At 42.7% G+C, this 19748-nt stretch overlaps 1 protein-coding gene across 2 annotated transcripts in view; it reads right to left on the bottom strand.

Moving 5' to 3' along the window:
• akap12b (A kinase (PRKA) anchor protein 12b) overlaps positions 1-17969 on the bottom strand; it is a 35256-nt gene extending 17287 nt beyond the window's left edge. The window contains exons 1-2 of one of the 2 annotated variants that reach the window (XM_053880936.1): positions 17566-17969; positions 3487-3562 (exon numbers count right to left, since the gene is read on the bottom strand). In XM_053880936.1, coding sequence (XP_053736911.1) covers positions 3487-3562; positions 17566-17688 — 199 coding nt within the window. In that variant the 5' untranslated portion in view covers positions 17689-17969. Of the gene's footprint in view, positions 1-3486; positions 3563-3638; positions 3731-17565 lie in introns of those variants that run through there. The other variant, XM_053880937.1, reaches the window with a different exon arrangement.
• Positions 17970-19748: the final 1779 nt, after the last annotated feature.

Below are 19748 nucleotides of genomic sequence, written 5' to 3'. Positions count from 1 at the left end.
AGAGTATTCCTGCAACTTTATTATCCATTAGTTCTATTGCTTTTTCTATTGATCTCTCAGGAGGCGAACTGGCGTTTGCTTGCTGGAGTGTTTGCGGAATACAGTTGGAAAAGATATCCCCACTCTGCTCCCAACATTCCAGCAGCCGTGCCAACTACAACTACTACTTAAGTGTCATGTCGATGAATGATTTGTTTTCAGAATCTCAGACAAAACCAGAGCTCAACGGTTACTGTGATGGCCTGAGGTGAACCTTTCAGGACGGGGTCAGGAAACCCCAAGCCATTGCTCGAGTCCACTTCAGAAATGTCATCATCAGACGCAGATGAAACACACTCTTTGCATCTCTATATTTTAATAGTCATAGCTGCATCCTAGCACCGGTGTTTGTTCAGGGGCACGTATGTGTATGTGCGTCAGAGCTTTGATGTTCAGCCCATCTCTTGTTATTTCTTGCTGTTATCACATAGATTCCTCTTCCTGTCTCCCACAATGCAGCTCTGACCTTATCAGGCAACACAAGTGGTGAAACCGCTGCATAGCTTTTCGCTCTCCTATCTTTGCTGCCCCTCAACCCGATTGTGGAGCTCCCCTTCCTTTTACTCCCCTGCACTCTTTTTATCTGCAACCTTGAGCGTTTCACAACTTCACCGTTTGTTATTGAAGAGTCCTTCACCAGTCGGTGGATGTGAGTTTAGTCGGCAACGTGGTGAAGCATTGTAAAGGGCAGTTTTATCTGAACCCATCTACGGAAGTTGTGAAGGTTTGGTACAGGATTTAAAAAATAACTGCTTGGTCTGGAGATAATTCATTCTGAGCTGCAACAGTATCACATTTAAAACACCAAAGGAGACAGCAAGACTGTGATATAGGTGTAATCTCCCCCATAGTACACGTGGATTTTCAAACTCATGGATCTCAGTGCCACGTTACGCGTGGTCACAGGACAACACTGCTGAAACAAGCAGCACCAGACTGACTACAGCCTTCTGACCTTCAGACACCCGATCGGTTCAACTACGTGAGCTTCATTGGTTGGAACAAAAACCTGCACCACCCTGGCTCTATGAAGACCCCTGTCCTAGTTCCCTCTGTCTGTTCCTCAGGTTCAGACTATTGCACTCAATCTTATGGCAACAAGAATCAACCAGACAATGCCCGTTTCTGAAACTCTATGCATTAGTCACTCTGTATTATTATACACTACAATCCGCAGTGCTGATCTTTTGGACAGGTCACCCTTAAAAAGGAGCTCTCCAACATGCAATGCTTTTTTGAGGATATAATAAAAAAGAAATTCTCAGACACACAAAAAGTGGAGCAGCCACTGTCAGGACACCATCTAAATCCCAACCCCCTGCACACCACCAAGGACGATCCATAGAACCGTTGACGCTGGAGAGTCACACCCACTGTACACATAAATGGATCCAATGTTTAGAGGCAACTTGCCAGTATTTAAACACGTTTCTCCACTTTCCTAACAGAACTATGGTGTGCTCTTGTTGGCTGAGGGGGGAAGGTGAACCAACCCAGCGGTGCGAAATTCTGCCAATAGCAACGCCTTGAATTGTGTGATGTGGCTCTACTTCATTCAGTTTTGGGTGCAGCATAACTGAAGTGGTGGAGGGGAAACGTTCAGAAATGAAAGATTTGGGCCTGAGCCAAGTGTGAGCGGGTGAATGGTCTTTCTCAAAGCGTGGACACGACCACACTGATGATTGAGTCCTCAATGATTTGGCTGCAAACAAATTCAGACACTACAGTTGGAAGAACCTGCTGTGAGGGCCTTCACTTCTGTTTACTTCTGTTGAGTCCCCACATCTGTCAACAGATATGACTAAAAGAAATATTAGTTTTCCAGAAAAAAAAACACAGATTTAGTAACACTGTCAGGAAAACAGCCTGGCGCAGTAGTCGATAGTGCTACCGTCTCTGCTTGTAGTTGAACTTAAATCAGTGAGTTCCCTCCTGAGTAGCTTGTCAAAACCAGTTGTTGTATCACTATATATTTTATTTCCATGTAATGGTTTTACGCCGGCAACTAACAAAGCAGCGGAAGTACTTCATTAAGTAGCTTATTAATCTAGACACTTTGGAATGTGGCATATTCCTGTGTTTTGAGGAGGCTAGGGTTACCCCGTCCCCTGGGCAATAAGTTATTACAAAGTGTGCTGGCTGCTTTGTGCGCAGCCTGGGTCACGGCCTCCTAAATATTTAGGGAGGGGCACACACCCCTGCAGCCCTCCCAGACCGAGGTCGATACAATAGAAACGTTAACAAAAATAAACATGTGCAGCTTTGGAAATAGGAGAAGCACAGCTGGAGGAGCAGGCAGGTCGTACACATGTTCATTTGAGGGAGGAAATAAATGTGACCTTATTAAATTCAGGTTAATGATTATCTCAGGTTTTGTTGTCCTACAAGATTATGACCAGACTCCTTAAATATGAAGAGTGATCAAAGACAGGCCTGATAGACACTTGATGCTTCACTGGGTTTCACCTTTTAAATCGTTTTAAATCGTTTTAAATCGTTTAAAAGTTTTTGATATGGGACCCGGCCTAGAAATCCAGAATATTTAAACCAGCGAACGGACAAACCAGAAATCAATGGAATTTGAAAGACCACCAGCGCCCATGTTAAAGAGCTGTTTAAGTGATAAGATCTGGTGTTTGCATTCATCCGTGTTTATTTATGAACCTGTATGCTTTGCTGAGAGCAAGAAACGCGAATGGTAAAACCGCTGCTAGCAATGATGCTATTGGCACAACGGTTAGAATGAACAGTCGGCTTAGTAGCAGAGATGGTATGAAATGACAGAACTTCTGTTTTAGCCATGATTTATTTGGAGGAGTTAAAGTTACATTTAGATTTGCAGTATGGTAAGCAAACAGATTTGGAGAAGAATGCTTACAAGGTCGCACTTATTGGACTTATTGGAGAATATATTTAGCAGAAATAGCAATATTGCATGCAATTGTTTGACAGCAAACAAATATAAGCATACTAAATCTAGATTTCAATAAACAAAATACTTCAGACTGTCATCTGCTATAGACCTGTATAAATATACATTTTATTTGGCCTGCAACATCACTGTCACTCAGAATTTGGGCCCTTTGCTGCTTTATGCCGTGTCCACAATTTAGTGTTGGTGAGAACTCGCTGAAGATAAATGCAGATCAGGATTTGGACTTCTGAACGAGACACTATCATGTGGGGCAGAAAGGTTGCCGATAGGTGTCCAATTGTGTTGACAAAGGGATTAGCTAAGGGATCAGAGGAATCATGGGGATATTAGCAGACAAAAATGAAGGTACACACACACAGACAGAAAAGTGACCCCGTACAAACAAGCTTACCTCCGGTCACCGCTGAAGAAACAGCCCAGACACAAACACACACAAACATGGCTGCTACTTACCTCAATAAGCACAGGATCACTACACTGTAAATAAACACCATTGACACACAAACACACACCTTCTGCCAGCGTGTGGTCCTCCGAGTGTCCGTTCAGGCTGCTCAGGCTGGAGATCTGTCCATTCTTTTGCAGAGGCTGGAACACAGACAGGCAGAGGACGCGTGAGAAAGGAGGGACGTGAGAATGAATGAAAGTAAGAACGTTAAAATACCATTTTGGTGAGCGTAATGTATCACAACAGCGTCTGAATACCAGTAATACCGAGGTCATGAAAGCAAATAAACATTACTCAATCGTCGGTAATAGAACATGTCAAAGAAAGACTGGTCGTCCACCAATGAAAGTCTGACCATCCGCATCATCAAGCTTTAAAGGCAGCAGAAATTTGGAAGGATTTTTTTCTTCCATATAGTTACGTCACAGTACCATGTTTGTCGAGCCTGAAATGTTATGCACCACCTGATGAATCCCTGCACCGGTTGCATTTTATAAAAAAAAAAAGGACAGCAGTGTTATTAATAGTGTGTTAAGGTTTATCAGGAAACGCGGTTCAAGGCTTCACAATTGTTCTCAAACCTTGCAGACGCTGTACACACCTGGCTCCCCAGCTTCCAGCCAACGTTGAGTTTTGAAAGGTCATTGAAGCTCAAGGACATGTGGTTATTAATATCATGTAAGACAGACAAGACCTGGATAGATTTGTCCAGACATTAATATTTACAGAACATGACGTCATTACTGGAATTTGCTAACTGCCGGAAAACTTTTCCAAGTATTCCAGGTAAAGATGGCGCGATCACTTCTCATTACTGACACGGAACAAAGTGTGTTAACAAGCCTCAGTCAAACCCAAAACACCTTTATCGGTGAATCTGAGACCTGAGAGAGTTTTCTCCTGGCAGCGGTCGGCCTCGCCTGACAGCTGTACAATAGTGAGGGCGGCCAACCCTTTGTCTCCTCCAGCCGGGGGAAAAGGAACCAGAGCTTCCCCACAGAGCCGCCAATCTAGCTAATGGACAAACCCCGGCTTCTTTCCCAGCGGCTCAAACCGCTCCAGGAAAAAGCTGGAAGATGACACCGGAGCGCAGACACTCTTCCTGGGACGAGTTAAAGGGATGGAGTTGACAAGGAAATAGAGGCCGGGATTATTATGGATCGGAGAAAAGTATAGATGCGTAGATACGTTTCAATTGTGCAAAGTAAGTTAAATGATAAGATGCAAGGATAGATCAATCCCAACAAAGATAAACAAGTCTGAAGACTATAACATAATAATATAATGAGCTGTAATTCAAAACAAAGCTGCAGAATCTAATTCAAAATGAAACACATTTTGCTATGAGAATTAAATCAACACTAAGCCCGTCCAATATGAAACACCCATAAGGAGGATTCAGTCAGCGAGCCTTGGAATATGAACTCGTATTCGCAACGCTTTGTGACACAGGGTCTAAGTTTGATGGCAGTAGAGACAAGTTTCTGTCCAACAACCGACTTCATCCATTGCCTCAGATTTCCCTCCGTGCCAGATGACTTGATTTAAGATTGGAATGTAATGAGCTCATAACAACCGCACCCCTGACCCCTTTTGACTGTGGTCCAAGTGTTCCCATCTCCCAAACAAAGATGAAGCACCAGCGTGAAATCATGTTAGAATGTTGTCGATGGAATCCCGTTTTTGAGGGAGTTAAATGTGCAGACTGCAGAGCTCGATCGGCCCCATTCATTCCAAGAGACCGGCTTTGTCAGGATCACATAAAAAATGTTGCTTTGGGGCTCAGAAAACAACTGTAGCATCAAACACTGCGCAACACGATGTAGAAAGTGTTCAAGTTGATGGCAAAGCCCAAGTAGTAGCTATTTGCGAGCGCGTGGTACATTCTGGACGGTGCTCCTGTTGCTCTTTAAAGCCACCATGAGCCCTCACCAAATACATCAGATGACCTCAAGCCCCTAAGGGACCCCACCCTACTCCAGTCCGACACATGACTGGCATTCTCCACATTTTGCAACCTCTTCCCCAAGATTCCACAGATTCCCACTACACCTGATCCCGATCTCTTTTTATAAGCCAAATGGTCACCTCTCTGACCTTGTCCGTGCCAAAGTTATCTCATCACCCCTACGTGACCCAGGACAAAATGCCATCCACCGGTGAGCATGCCTGGAATTCTCTTATGACAACACGTATGAGCACACGCATGGGGCAAAATTTGTGATGCAGTCATATATATTATATCAAAATGACACTCTAGTCTGAGGTCTTAAAAAAGGTAAAGGTTTCCTACCAGCCAACATCACAGACATAGTCAAGACAAGCACTTAGAGACACACACCCAAATTTAGAGTTATCAATTCTCTGTATGGTCTTGAACTACGACAGGAAACCAGAGAAACCAGAATAAAACCATGCAAGTCCGAGGAGAGCATTCAACCTTCACACAGAAACACTCACAATAGACTCATGCTGGTTTTGAATCTCATCTTATGTGTGAAATCATCAAAGGAAATGAGTCCCTCCACTGGCTGGAACAGGCACTAGCACATTAACAAGTTGAAGGTGTTTCCTTATCCTTTGATCATGAATCCAATTCACACTAATTCACTATTTATACAGACTAACACAAAAAAACGTATTTTCATTAGTGCGGACATAGATAGAGAATAGTTTATTTCATTTCTGACATAGTGTTGTTGAGTTTCTTCTCTGCGCCATAACCCCTTTGGATTCTTCTTCACTTGAAGAAAGAGGCAAGCTGCCTTTATCATTTCAGTGAACTGAAACCAAGCTGACCCAAAACCAAGCTGAGGTACGTCACCCGACATTCCGGGCATTCTCGCCCCAGAGATAATGCTCTGTGTTGAATTTTTGTAGCCAATTGTGCATTTTTTTATTGTTTGGCTGACTGACGTGGTCGCCCACAAAGACCAAAAGACAAACTTAAATCTTCTAAATCTGAAGAGGAAGTGGCCACACGACATCTCAGAGACAAAACAACAGCAAGGGCAACATGGGGACACTTCAATGTTTTCCTTATGTAAAGTGGTACATTATACTATGAGAAAAAAACATGGAACATAGCGTCCTTTTTGGATCCAATAAAACATTGTGTAAAACTGACATTTTAGCCATGTGGATCATTTCCCTGACTAGTTTTGTGTAGAATTTTGACTTGAGAAAGTAATGTGTTTTCATGGTTCTCGTTCCTAAATCACAAATTATGGACATGATGTCGAGGTCAAACAAGATTGTGCCTAGCAACAGAGGCGTCCAGTCTCCCCCCAGTGAGTACCTCAGTCATCCTGGAGATCGGACAAACTCAGGACGCTCTGAAGAGATGATGCCTGAGCAAGCAGAAGGCCTCATGAGAGAGGGAGGTCTGAGCCTCTTGGCTGGGACCATGGGCCAAGCCACCTCAGGTGACAAAAATAGGATGGGTGGATGAAGAAAAATGTTGTCTTTGAGATGAGAGCCGTGACCCAGGCTTCAAGAGTCCTTATAAAATCTAATAGGTCCACTCTGTGTAAGTAGAACACATTGATTTGTTTCTTATCTCCACGTGACACCAGTTAAATTGACCATCAGTTTTGGGAAGGTTGTTATCTCTGTTTATCTTTCATCTTTTTGTTTTTGGCGCAGCAGAGGGGAAAACTTTTTTTACCCGATCGCTCCCCAAGCCAGATTTATTCCAGACATAAAGCAGAATTAACAGCAGAGGGGATTCCTGAGTAGAAAAGCAGGACATTTCACTCACCAACCTGACTCTAATTCACAGTGGCAGTCAAAATTCGCGGCGGGAGATAACGGGCTGCAAGACTCTGTGGGGTCCGCCACTGTTAGTGATGGCGGTTAACCTTGAAACCTTTGACCTCTGAGGTGTGGACAGAGTCTTGGAGCAGACGAGCGAAGGACGGAGGGGGATGAAGAACAGGCAGAGGGGAGATAAGGACAGGAAAACGTGAGGGGGATGATTTACATGTTCACAGGTTTTGGCATGTTGACGCAAAACATAGCTCTTGTTAATAGGTTTAAATGTGAGTGTTTGAGAGCAATGCTGCCCCCTATCTGCTGCCCTGGATTTAAGCGTCAACTCAAAAGGGTGGACCCATAATACACACATAAACAGAGTGCCTTTCTTTGTCGACTTAACAAACAAGTAGCAACATCTTTTTATTCGGCTGATGTGAGACATAAATATTTCCTGAGGTCTATCAGGACATGAGGGGTCTGTCTCACCTTTGACTCCCTCTTACTCCCTTCTGCATGTCTATTCACCCCTGCTTGCCCCCAATCTATTATCTCTAACCTCCACATTCACTACATACCAAAGATCAAGGCCCGACAAGACCCACTCTCACTGCTTCCACGAGCCATTAACTCTCAGGTAGTCAACACTGCAAGCACCTGAGCTTGTGTATGTGTTTGGTCCCCTTTGTGTGTGAAGACAATTAAGCGGTGCCGAAGCATTTGACATGTCCCTCCCCTACACTTGTGTACTTCTGCGGACAGTTCAAACGTGAAGTAGCACGCCAGACATATCCAGGAAGTCGCCCATTTTAAGACAGACGGTGGTCCTCCCCAGAACGTGCTGGATCCTCGGGCTGCTCATCTGAGCCTCCACAGTCCCCAGACTCTTTCAGGCTTGCTAAACTGAATCATTTATCTGGCACCGCGGACCGCTGCAGAGAAAAACATTTGACTCTCCAATCTTATTTATGGTGGCTCTCAGGAAGAGAGCCCACCACTGCAGTAAAACCGTCAGTTCTTCACAGACAGACCACAAATAGAAACTTAACTCATGGAAGAGTCTTTTTTACTGGCTCTCTATGAGCATTTATGGAGTTGACTATTCAGACTTTAATGGGGTGGACAAGACAAGAAGGGCCCTAAGACAATCTCAATCCACCAGGAGGTCTCAAATGTTGGCTCAGGCAGAAGACGACGGCAAAAACAAAGGTTTGAGACGCAACCCAAGTCAACATGGCGGCTCCGATGGCTCTCCACATTAAGGTCTGTGCCCAAGAAAAAAACGGTTGGATCTTTTTGGACACCACAATTGTAGCATCAAATACATGTCCACTCACAGAAACATATAAAACACATTTACTTCAAACAATTCTAACTGGTTTCCTCTGGTCAGTGAGAGAACTAGTAATTGCACATCAACTAGCAAGATAAAAACCATGTTGTGCAGGTTAAATATCAAGCGCTGGAATCTAGTGTAAAGTGGAGTGTAAAAATACCACCACAATGCTGCAATTCAGTGTGATACAATTTAGGTCAAGTATTTATTTAATATTACCCAAATAAATGTATATAATTAGATTGGATAACTCATCTATGAACGTTCGTTTGATTTTTTGCTTAGATTTCTGTTTCTATCTTCTGATTTTTATCAATAGAAAGCTTTTAATTGTCTTTATTATAAATTTCATGTGTTCTTAAACCATGTGTTTTTGCCAAACTTGTGCTCGACCGACTTTCAGTCCCCTGATATCCATCATGGTCACTGCAGTCACGTCTCTCATTAGTTTATCGCTGCAGTTGAATGTTCTGTCTCATGTTCTCCACCTGACTCCAGTTGTCTAATTACTTTGGTCCAGTTTCAGTTCCTTTGTTCGTCTGCTTCCTGTTACTGGTTTGTTTTTTTTTAGTTTTTGGTGGATTTGTGAGAACATAAATGCTACCAGGTTCAAGGAAATATCTTGTGACTGATCATAAGTCATTTTGCACAGAGACCAAGGAAGGGAAGCAGTTCATTCAAGAAGATCCAAACCTCCAGTTCCTGACTCAATAATGCTCTTCTGTGTTTACTATATTGTCTGCCACAGACTTACTTGGAGGCTGCTGAAGGGAGAGTCAAGTATCACCCCTTAAAAAAGCTCTAAGTATTCCAAATATGTGCTCTGAAAAAGCCACGACAGCCACTTGAATACCCTTGTAGACCTCAAAGAGAGGTGGGCAAGTCTCAACCAACGTCAGCGATGACTTTACTTCGGATTAGATGGCCTTTATTAGTGCCACAGTGGGGGAATTCGACATGAGAGACAATGCCAATTTATTATGGCTTATATGACCATGAATTCTACTGGAAGCTCAAGCCACAAGTACAGAAAATGAATAAAGCTCAGTGCACAAAGGGGCATTCGAGGCCCACACCAAAACTCATCTTTTCCAATTCAATCTTAATCCTGCCATTTTCAATAAACAATTCATAAGTACATTTTTCCCTCCAAGTTAAATCTGAAAATGCTGGTGGTGGTGGCAGGTGCTTTTCTACTGCTCACACAAATAATTGAGACAAAGGCTTAGCAGTACCGGTGATGCCCTCTTTGCATCATCAATTGTCATTTGAAGCTGAAGATTTAGTGTTAATATATCCATGAAGAATGAGCAATACTCTTTAAAGGTCATTAATGCTCCCTTTACATACGAAATTGTACCCATTTCAAACTATGTTACTGTCATTGATCACAGGCTTTGATGCGTTCTTTGCAATGATAGTGCTGTTCATCAATGAATCCACCAGGGGGCGCAGCCCAGAGTCAAAAGTTTATGACAACAATAAACTCCAAAACAAATCTGCCAACTGTGGAAGAAGTATTGATAACGTGCCTCTTGCTCAAGAGGAACACGGAGGCTTTGTTGTAGGAGGCGGTGGTTGTTAAAGATATCACAACTAGAGGTCTTCTTCGTGTCTCATTATAGCTACGTATCAGGTAGCAATAGCAACACTGCCCCCCATGGTTTCCTGTGGTACTGCCATGTTTGGACCGTATTCGTAAGATGTGTGTAAACGTGCAGAAATACGAACAAAATGAATGCAGAGCACAAACAGAAGGCTCCATCCATAGCTGTATGGAATGTTAGGGCCTGAAATGATACCTTTCAGGATGTAAAACAAAGGTTAGGGAGGCGGGGTTATGACATCATCAAGAAGTTGAGGTTTGGCTGTACAGATGAAGACGCAAGACAGTGTTTTTAAATCGATCCCCTCTGGAATCTGACGTAAAAAGTTGTGGAAAGAACAGAAGGCCAATCCAACGGAGTGGATACTGTCCTTGAGTGGACGGGAAAAAACCCACTAAAACAGCAGTATTTATTTGCATCTTGACGCTTGAGAGCTACGGTAAATATTAGAATTGATGAATACTGAGTGGAAGTGTGTTCCAAGTAGCTGATACTGAAAGTCTGTGACTGAGTTGTGGCCCTCTTAAAATGGTCCTGCGATCGCTCTCGCAGTTTCCCATTTTTGCGTGTCAGGCCCGTCTACATTCTGACTGCTAGGCCAACGTAATGCCCTCTTGGAAACAACTTCATATCTTGAACTTAAGGCACTCAGGCAGTGTTGTGACATGTGTTGCTACATTTGACCCTAGCTGTTTTTCTTGAGATCAAACAGAGGGACATTAGCGGGGCTATAATATGGGAGTCATTTGACAGCGAAAGCCATAAAAACAAAGTCTGGATTAAGCACCTAATTAATACCATGTTTATGGCGTCTGCCGGACGCCTTCTGCTTCTCTCACATTCGATTCTCAAAGTCAGATGCTTATCGAGGCCCACAGATATTTGGAGATTCACGACAGGCGGGTCAGCGAAGGGGTGGGTGAATTTGTTATTTCAGCCCAGTCAGACAGGCAGTTGGGGTCACTCACTGGCCAGTCTGTCCTGGCTACGATCCTGAGCTGGGGGGTCTTTCCCAAAACCAGGCTGTTGTTGTTGTTTGCTGCACAGATGAAGGGATGGCAGCGCAATGGAAAACAGACAAAATGTGGGAGGTACAGGGATTCAGGGTTAAAGGTTATGGATGCACAGATGTAGGTCAAACAGGTGTGAGGACATATACTTCATTTCATTTGTGGGCAGTGGCTACATTTCAAAGGGTCACTTTGCACGTTAAATTGACCATTTGATGGGTTTTCTCTTCAGACTATTTAAGGGAGCAGACGGTGCAATAAACACAGATTTTGTTTGGCCAACGACTGAGCAGTACCAGATCATTAAAATAGGACACCGTCTATATCTTGCATCCAACAGTTACATCTCTAAGCCTGAGAGTCCTTAAAAGTTTTGTTCTGGCTGAGCAATAACATTTAACAGCTCATTAAAAACCGAGAGATGGTTATTGAACTCAGATTTTGACATTTAAAAGGACATATTGGCAGGTGTTTCTCAGTTGGATGTCGCCATATTTTAAGATCTTCTTATTCCACTTTTACACGGGCTTCGCTCCATTTTTCATCGAAGCTGTATATTTTTTCCCGTCATCCAGATGTAACTGCGGAAGAGCTTTCAGACACCAACGCACATCATGTTTTTTGTCCGGCCAAATCCCTCCATTTTAAAAGAATTCCCGCTTATTTACAGTTGTGAACCTCGTGAACTCCAACCCTGAAACTATTTCACAATACCGCCTGTCCAAAAGTTACACAGCTGAAATATGTCTTGTAAAAAACATAGCTTGTATAAACAGGCATGCCTCCGGAATATACAGCTGTTTGTGTGACACAAATATTTTTGCGTCTCATAGTGAAAGATGTTTTGCGCTTGTCTCATTTTTGAGGACTGTAACACAGTACGAGGTTCCTAAGAAGATTGACAGATGTGAAATAAAATATGAGACCCAGCAGACTCTTCAAATGAAATAAGACACCGGCATGAACCTGGGCCAAGAGCACGGAGATGTAGGTTGACCACAATAGTGATTTGACACAGCACATAAACGCAAAAAGAAAGGAATAAACTAAAGTGAAGAGTGACACCATTGAAGATGATGATGAAAAGTAAAGTTTAATGTTTGGCCTGGATATTAAAAACAACTTAAGCGCTCAGAAAAACAACTTCAACTTTGGTTTACGAATTAAGGATGCACACTGTCCCACTGTTTCTGTTTGGCTCCAAGCCTGCAGCTTTATAAAGATGACTCACCGCCCCGAACTGATGAAAAATGGATGCTACTAAAGGTGGAACAGAGGACGTGAGCAAAGAGGGGAGAGCTAGTGCCACACTGGAAGGACATTCAATTACAACACGTTTCGTTTGTTGACGACAGTGTAGCTGTTTTCAGAGTTGTGGTGCAGACGTGCAGGTGTGAATATGGGCCACAAATGATGTGTGAGCACATGTATTTAATGGACTGGTGCTGTTCACAGTGACCCCAGCCTGTCACCCCTACTACCTGGGATAGGCTTCAAGAATCTTTAACAGGAAGTCGTGCTATAATGCTGCTTGAAAAACATACATACAGGAAGTAACATTCACACTGCAGTTGGTTTAAAATGTAAATATTACATGTGACATTGTCAGTGATTCATAGTTTAATCTCGTACCTATCAGGGTACTGGGTGGGTTTAGATTAGATAAGATATTCTTTGGGTTTAGTGATGTGTTTATGTCTTTAAGACGTGGAAAATGGCAGTTCAATGTCAATAGTTTAGTCTCCCACTGGGCCTCGGTTCGCCTGTGTCAGAGGTCGTCGTAGAAATTCCGAGCCATATATAGTATACGAGTGTGACTATGTCTTACTGCTTTACAAACTCTTGTAGATAAGTAACGTCCCATACCGACAGTTTAATGCACAGGGCGTAAAATCATGGAATAATTCTTGTTTTTGTTCCTAAATTTAGGCTGCCAAATTCACCGGCCATCATGAATTACATGTCGTAACGTAGACTGAGACATTTGATTTTTCTCTATTAAGATGAGACTATCAGTTTTATACGCAGATGTCCGGCGTCAACCAGCCCTCACAGTACAGATTATTTGAGTGTAATTTGTGGAGTTCTGAAAGCACATTCAGTGCTGTCAGTGAATGTGAGCAACGAGGACAAGGCTCATCTTCTCATCTATACCAGAAAATTGTTTGTAAATTCGATTAGTTTTAATTTATAAGCGAGTCACTCAGTTTCTGTACCAAGACCCTGCGCTTCGAGGACAGTAAAAATGACAGTAAAAATAATTTATCAGTGTATTCAGAGGCAACACGTCTGCACTACTAAGAACATGCTGTTTCACTGTGGCTTAGCTGACTGACCTGATTCTCAAACCTTCAAATGCCACCACTTCGATCACTGTTTGGTGTTCTGCTGCAACCACTTCAGATCAGTGTAGCTAACCCCACAGCGCCACAGACTCAGCCTCAAGTATTGCGACCTGATTGGTGACAGACTGCAGCGTAAACAAAACTCAAGTCGTCGCTCAGTACTCACGTGTTGTGTGAATATCTGGACACTGTCTCGACAGAATAAACCATGAATATGACTCCGTATCACTTTTGTTTTAACCCAACACAATGTGTTGTTATTCCATTCACACGATGACAGTGAGCGTGTGCTTCGTCGCGTCAAGCTCCTTTCACTTTCACTCAAACTGTCTTGGAAAACAACCACAGACAAGAGGAAGATCTGGGGAAACAATCGGGCGATTCTTCTCCCCATCTTCTTTCCCTGCCCACCCAAAATGCCGCCCCTGCCCCCTCATGCCCCGCAGGTTCTTCCCTCTTGTTTTGGGCGAGTGCACAGAGGGGCCCCCGGTTTGTCCAGTCCCGTCCAAGCTTGAATGGATCCTCTGTTTGACCCGGACTATCTCCCCACAACCCTTCCCTCTGCTCAAGAGAATAATGAAAGCTGCAGCGCCGTCTGATCAGCCGCCACTCATTACAGAGGAACGTCGCAGCTTTAATCACTGCACATTATCTTACATAACAAGATGGCAGATCATTGGAGTCACCTGCCGCTTCTGTAGTGACAGGCGCAGGACCTGACATGCAGTGACTAGGCGTTTCTTTACTTCCCACCTCGACACCAGGGCAGCTGAAGAGTTGGCGTCATGTTGTCTTCAGCAGTTTTCCTTTCTTTGTGAACAGCCTCAGCACCTTCATTGGAGCTCAATAACTGTACTGTCTAGCTCAATATAATGCAATCCTTGTTTGGCAGCTGAATTTCAATTAAAATAATTGCAAATAGCTGAAGTAATTCACAAAGGAAGAAGCTTCAGCACTAATAACAGTTATACCTATGTTACTAATGCAAAACATCAGGTCAGCTAGGGTCATGAGCTGTGGGTCGTGACCCTAAGATTGAGATCATTGATACAAGCCGGTGAAATGAGTTTTCTCCGACGGGTGGTGGGTGTCTCCCTTAGAGATAGGGTGAGTGAAGTGCTGTCATTTGGGAGAGACTCGGAGTAGAGTCGCTGCTTCTCCACAATGAGACAGTTGAGGTGGTTCCCCCCGGTCGGAACTGGTATATGTTTCCTGGGAGAAGCTTCTGAAGCTGCTGCCCCTGTAACCCAGCAACGGATAAGCGGTTTAGGATTGATGGATGGATAAATGTATAATTTATTTTTTCAAAATGAATGTTTTTTTTATTTATTTTGTTCTGATCCTGTAACTTTAAGTCTTATTGATTTGTGCAGTTATTTTCTGTTGCATTCATTCAACAACTGTTCAGATGACTGTTAATATTAAAAGGAAATTCTTTTTCCTCTACTCAGAACCAAACAAGAAGTTATGGAACAGAAATTCAAGGTGTTGTGTCGATGAAGCTCAAAGCAGGTGACCACAGAGCTGCTAAAAAACCCTGGAAAAACGCACTAATGCCTCTCACGACTTGTAGTTCAGTGTTGACTTTAAACAAAGCTCATCCGTGTCGTCTGTAAACTTCAATGTCTTATCGACTGATTTGTTTATCTTATTTGTTGCCAGAGCTTTACATTGTTTCATCCAAAGAATCCTTGAGGAGGGCAGAAACAGCTTCATTTTTATAGAACACTTGTTTGAAACCGACACGGCAAATGTTTGGATCGGAAAGTGTGTGGCTCCGTGTGAATGTAGCTTCAATCTCTCCAAAGTGGCCTTCTTGAGCTGCGACCCCTGCGACCCAGTGAGCGGTGGAAAACTGATTCATACACACATGAAGCCGGCGCCATGTGCCGCCTCACAGGAATCACATCGCCCCTAAATTGTGTTTACATGCATTCAAATAATAGGATTACATCCAGAGTAATGAGGAAATAATTTAAGTAACTTGGTTAAAAAACTGCGAGGCATGCTCTGATACAAGCCAGACAAAGGTCAAAAACAGAGAATCAACTTCAGATCATAACCATCCTCTTCAGACCTACAGCAAGCGATTACATTTAGGCAAAAAAAAGAACAAGGAATTGAACTGAAGGACTTATGTGGCACTGAAAAAATTCAAATTCGTTGATGCCTAAATAACGTAATTTAACAAGATTTACTAAATGAAATTTTCCATCGCTATGACTAACAGTGTGTAAGTTATGAAGAAGTTTGCCTGGAATCCATGTGAAATGTTGAGACAATCATTCAGAGAGGACTTTGACAATGAAACAATGGTATGGTATGTAAGCTACGTTGCCTCGATTCAAGCACAAAAACCCAGTCGACTGACTGACTCCGATAAATCTTGGTGTCGTCCAACAAAGTGAACGTTTGTCTCAGCGTCGTTTGACCTCTGGCGATGAGAGACAGCGCACGGAGCTGACCTGCTGACCCCCGGTCTCTCAAAAAGTCAATAAATCCAATGGATTACACCAGGCGTGAATAGAGCAGGTGGCGAAACATATATACTCATTAGCAGGCGCCTTTCAAATATTTATTCACACAGAGCTGAGCAATTAACATGGACATGCAACAGCGCTGAGTCGACAAGATATACAGCCCTCGGTGCCCCCCACCTCCCAGGACAGCAGCTGGAGCACACTTAGCTGTGATGAGGGTTATATAAGCAGACAAGGGCCCTTTAAGAACAAAAGCACAAGGCAAACAGTATTTTACGCACCTTTAAATTACACGATTGATTATGTGGCATTTAAAGTCATTTACCCATGGATAAAAGTTTCAAATAAGTCCAGTCAAAATGACTGTGAATATTCAAACAGCGATGTACTGACATGATCTTGACTGGCAGGCCGCATTTGGCCCCGGGGCCTCCAATTTGTCATGTGAGATGCACTAGCATTGCAATGGTGTAAACAAGGTTAAATTGATTTAAAGGAAGTGTCAGCCACTGCTGCATGTAGAAGATCCCCAGGAGCAGCGGATAAACATCACGTGTATCTTGGCCTCAACAGTGATGCTGGTTTACTGAAGTCAAACGTGGTAGTCGTAACTGTAGAAACCATCTGGACAGCTGGTGAAGTACTTTTTAGTTACATGGTTCAAGTTGTCGTATCTAAACCTCATAGTTCTGCAGCACATGCAGCTTTTATGGCATGTCTCAGACTGGGTCGCAGGGGCAGCAGCCCGTGCAAAGAGGCCCGGAGATTCTGAAGTGATGCCTCCGAAAGCTGTCAACTAAAAACAGGTCATTGGTCATCACGTTTGCTCGGCTCAAGTCTGTGGATGTTGATGCTTCAGTCATTTAGATGAGCAGTTTCAATTGTTACACAACACGTTCATCTGACCAAACCAAAGCAAAAAAGCACTTCACAATGGAAGGTAGACAAGAAATATGTTTGGTACCAAGACAACCTTTATCGCATCTTTAAAAAAAGGAAGAAATTGGACACAAATCCGGGTATTAAACCCAACTAGGTTCTGATAAATCTGCTGTCAGAAGAAAACCTGCACCAAACATTTGCTTTTGAGACATAGATCAAGTATTTTTGGCCTCACTCCTTTGCATCTAATGAAATCCTAAAGTCATGAGTTAAATAATCGCCATTCACACAATGGACTTTCAAAATAGAATTATGTTTATTAGATCAATACCAGCCTGAACTGTGAGAGTTGGTGAAGAGCTCACCTTTTTTGGCTTGAATTGAATAAGTCATTTAATGTAATTTAATTCAACACAAGGTCAATTTACCTGGAGTACACGGAGTACAGCGTCGGAGATTCAAGTTTCTCTCTAACTTGACCTGGAAGAAGGTTCAGTTGTCACAGGTTTTGTTAAGTGCTTTGAATGAAAAGTCGTGTTTATTCGTCCCGCGGCATCTTGAGCGCTGGTCTGTTTTATTACTGCGGAATATTACTCAGCAAAAACAGCAGCGGCAACAAAGATGGAGGCGGCAGGTACTTCAACAAGACGCAGACAAGACCATGAGTTGAAAAACAAAACCAGCAGGGGATGCCAGTGTGGCTACTGGAAGCACATGGACTTGACCGTACCTTGTCGTCTCCCTCCTGCAGCAGCGTCACCTCCGCGCTCAGCTCCCCGCCGGAGGCTGCAGCCGTGACCGGGGCATCCTCCTCAGTCTTCCCGTCCCGCTGCACTGAACTCTCGGCTCCCATGGCGAACTTCTCTCTTTGGCTCTGCTCACGCTTCAAAAAAAAACAGAGCGTAGGTTTGGTCTTGTATCCGGTGGAACGCTTTCAAATGTCCGGTTGAAGTGGAGCACGGTGTGTGTGGCCTGTATCCGGAGTGATGGGGAGAGATGTCCGGCCGAACTCTTGTAGGACGCTCCTCCCGCCTTCACCTCCTCCTGTCCGGATCACATCATGTGATTCACATGGTGGTGGCCCGGTGCACCACGACACGCCTTGCAGCATCAGTTCGCTCCCAACGCTCAAGCGACTGGCGTCTGTGAAATTCGCCACAACATTATGACCACCTCAGCACTAGTTTGCTTTGGTGAGAAATTTAATTTTACAACTTTTTTACTTTGCATTACAACAAGACAACTTACATGCAAACATTGTTTATTTAACATGATAAAACGAATCCCTTTACCTTAAAACTGCACCTAAACCAGCGTGCATGGAGGAAACCTAACCTGAAGTGGGGAGAACATGAATATAAAGGTTACAAACAGTAGACATTAAATATGTACATAAAGGAGCAGTATACTGTACACAAAGCAGCCGCATATTGCACAATTGAACAGATTAAATAACATAAAATAAGGACCTTAAATGACATGTTAAAAAATAAACAAATCTTATGACAAAATAAAATAATAATTAGACTTAGGAATACTAGAAAAATATAATTATAATCACAATCAAAAGAAAGAAAAATGCACAGATAGAACAGGGGTTTGCTTCAAACACCAAGCTGGAATTGAACTTGCAACCTCCTCCTTTGGTTCATGAAACAAAGGAGTCATGGAGCATCCAATGCAGGTCGGCCTCGCAGCGATCAACCTACAATTTGAGATGATCACAATCCGAAGAACACAGGTCCAGTGGAGCAAACTCACCGCAAACACCCAGCATGAATCATTATTTTTGTCAGACGATGGTTTATGACTTATCATGTCACCGTGAGCGCGGGGGTCATTTGGGTGGCCTCTGAGGATTTTAGCAAGCAACACACAAGTGCATTCTCATTTGGAAGGTGAAGATGAGACTTAGTACACGCTGCACCAAAAATAACCCTCAAGTTCTCTAGCGTTGTTAATTCATATACATTTTAAATTAAAGCTGTACTTTTTAGTATTCTTTAGTGTAATTATGATCATGTTTATTTCTTTCTTTTTATTTCATTTTTCACTAATTCATTTGTTAACATTTGTATAATTGTGCAATATGTGTTATTTTATGGACATCTTTAATGTCTAGTGTTTGTCTTTAACGTTTGCTGCCGTGGCAAGTCAAATTTCCGAATTGTGTGATGAATCTAATTTAAATTACTTAAAAATAAAACAAATTAAAGCAACAAATTGTCTTCTGTCAAGGATGTGTCTAAGGACACACTGGATTTGAAAGTGATTTGTATGTATGTATGTAATGGAAGAATGTAAAGTAGCTAACTGATGCTAAAACCGCGGCTGTGTTGAGGGGCGGTGCTAAAAAAAATGACACCACTCCTTATTTTGGTCTTGTTACGTGTACATATAAAGTCTACCAGTAAACTATGAAAGAATAATGACCTACAAATTCCTTCTTCTTTATTTTTCTGTAACATTCTCAAAACAGTTAAAAGAAATTTATTGAATACAGATTTTATATAAGTCACAATAAAAAGGTTATTTTTCAACGTGTATTAGATTATCATAACTTGATCTTGTTAAGAGGTACTGCTCTCTTTCCGGCCAACAATGCACTTATTTGTGGCAGCTGCATGATAAGGCAGCAGATGAAAACTTTAAATGATCAGATGAGCTTCATTTTGCCTAAACATTAATGGCATGTTTGTGGCTCAAAACATAGCACCAGTAACACAACAGACATTACACTAAATAACAGCTGTGGCTACAGCTATAAACACCTTAGAGATGCTCTAGAAGCTTGTGATTTATATTTTTGATCAGCTATAAATGTAACAGAGAAACAGGCGCAGTGTGTCAGCCATTTTGGTAGTTTCTGTCATTTAAAAAAAAAAAAGTATATTCATATTTTCATTTTTCATG

Source organism: Synchiropus splendidus, chromosome 12 (genome assembly GCF_027744825.2).
Source record: "Synchiropus splendidus isolate RoL2022-P1 chromosome 12, RoL_Sspl_1.0, whole genome shotgun sequence".
NCBI lineage: Eukaryota > Metazoa > Chordata > Actinopteri > Syngnathiformes > Callionymidae > Synchiropus > Synchiropus splendidus.
The sequence above is the reverse complement of the archived record's forward strand: the minus strand, read 5'-3'. Positions and strand labels throughout refer to the sequence as shown.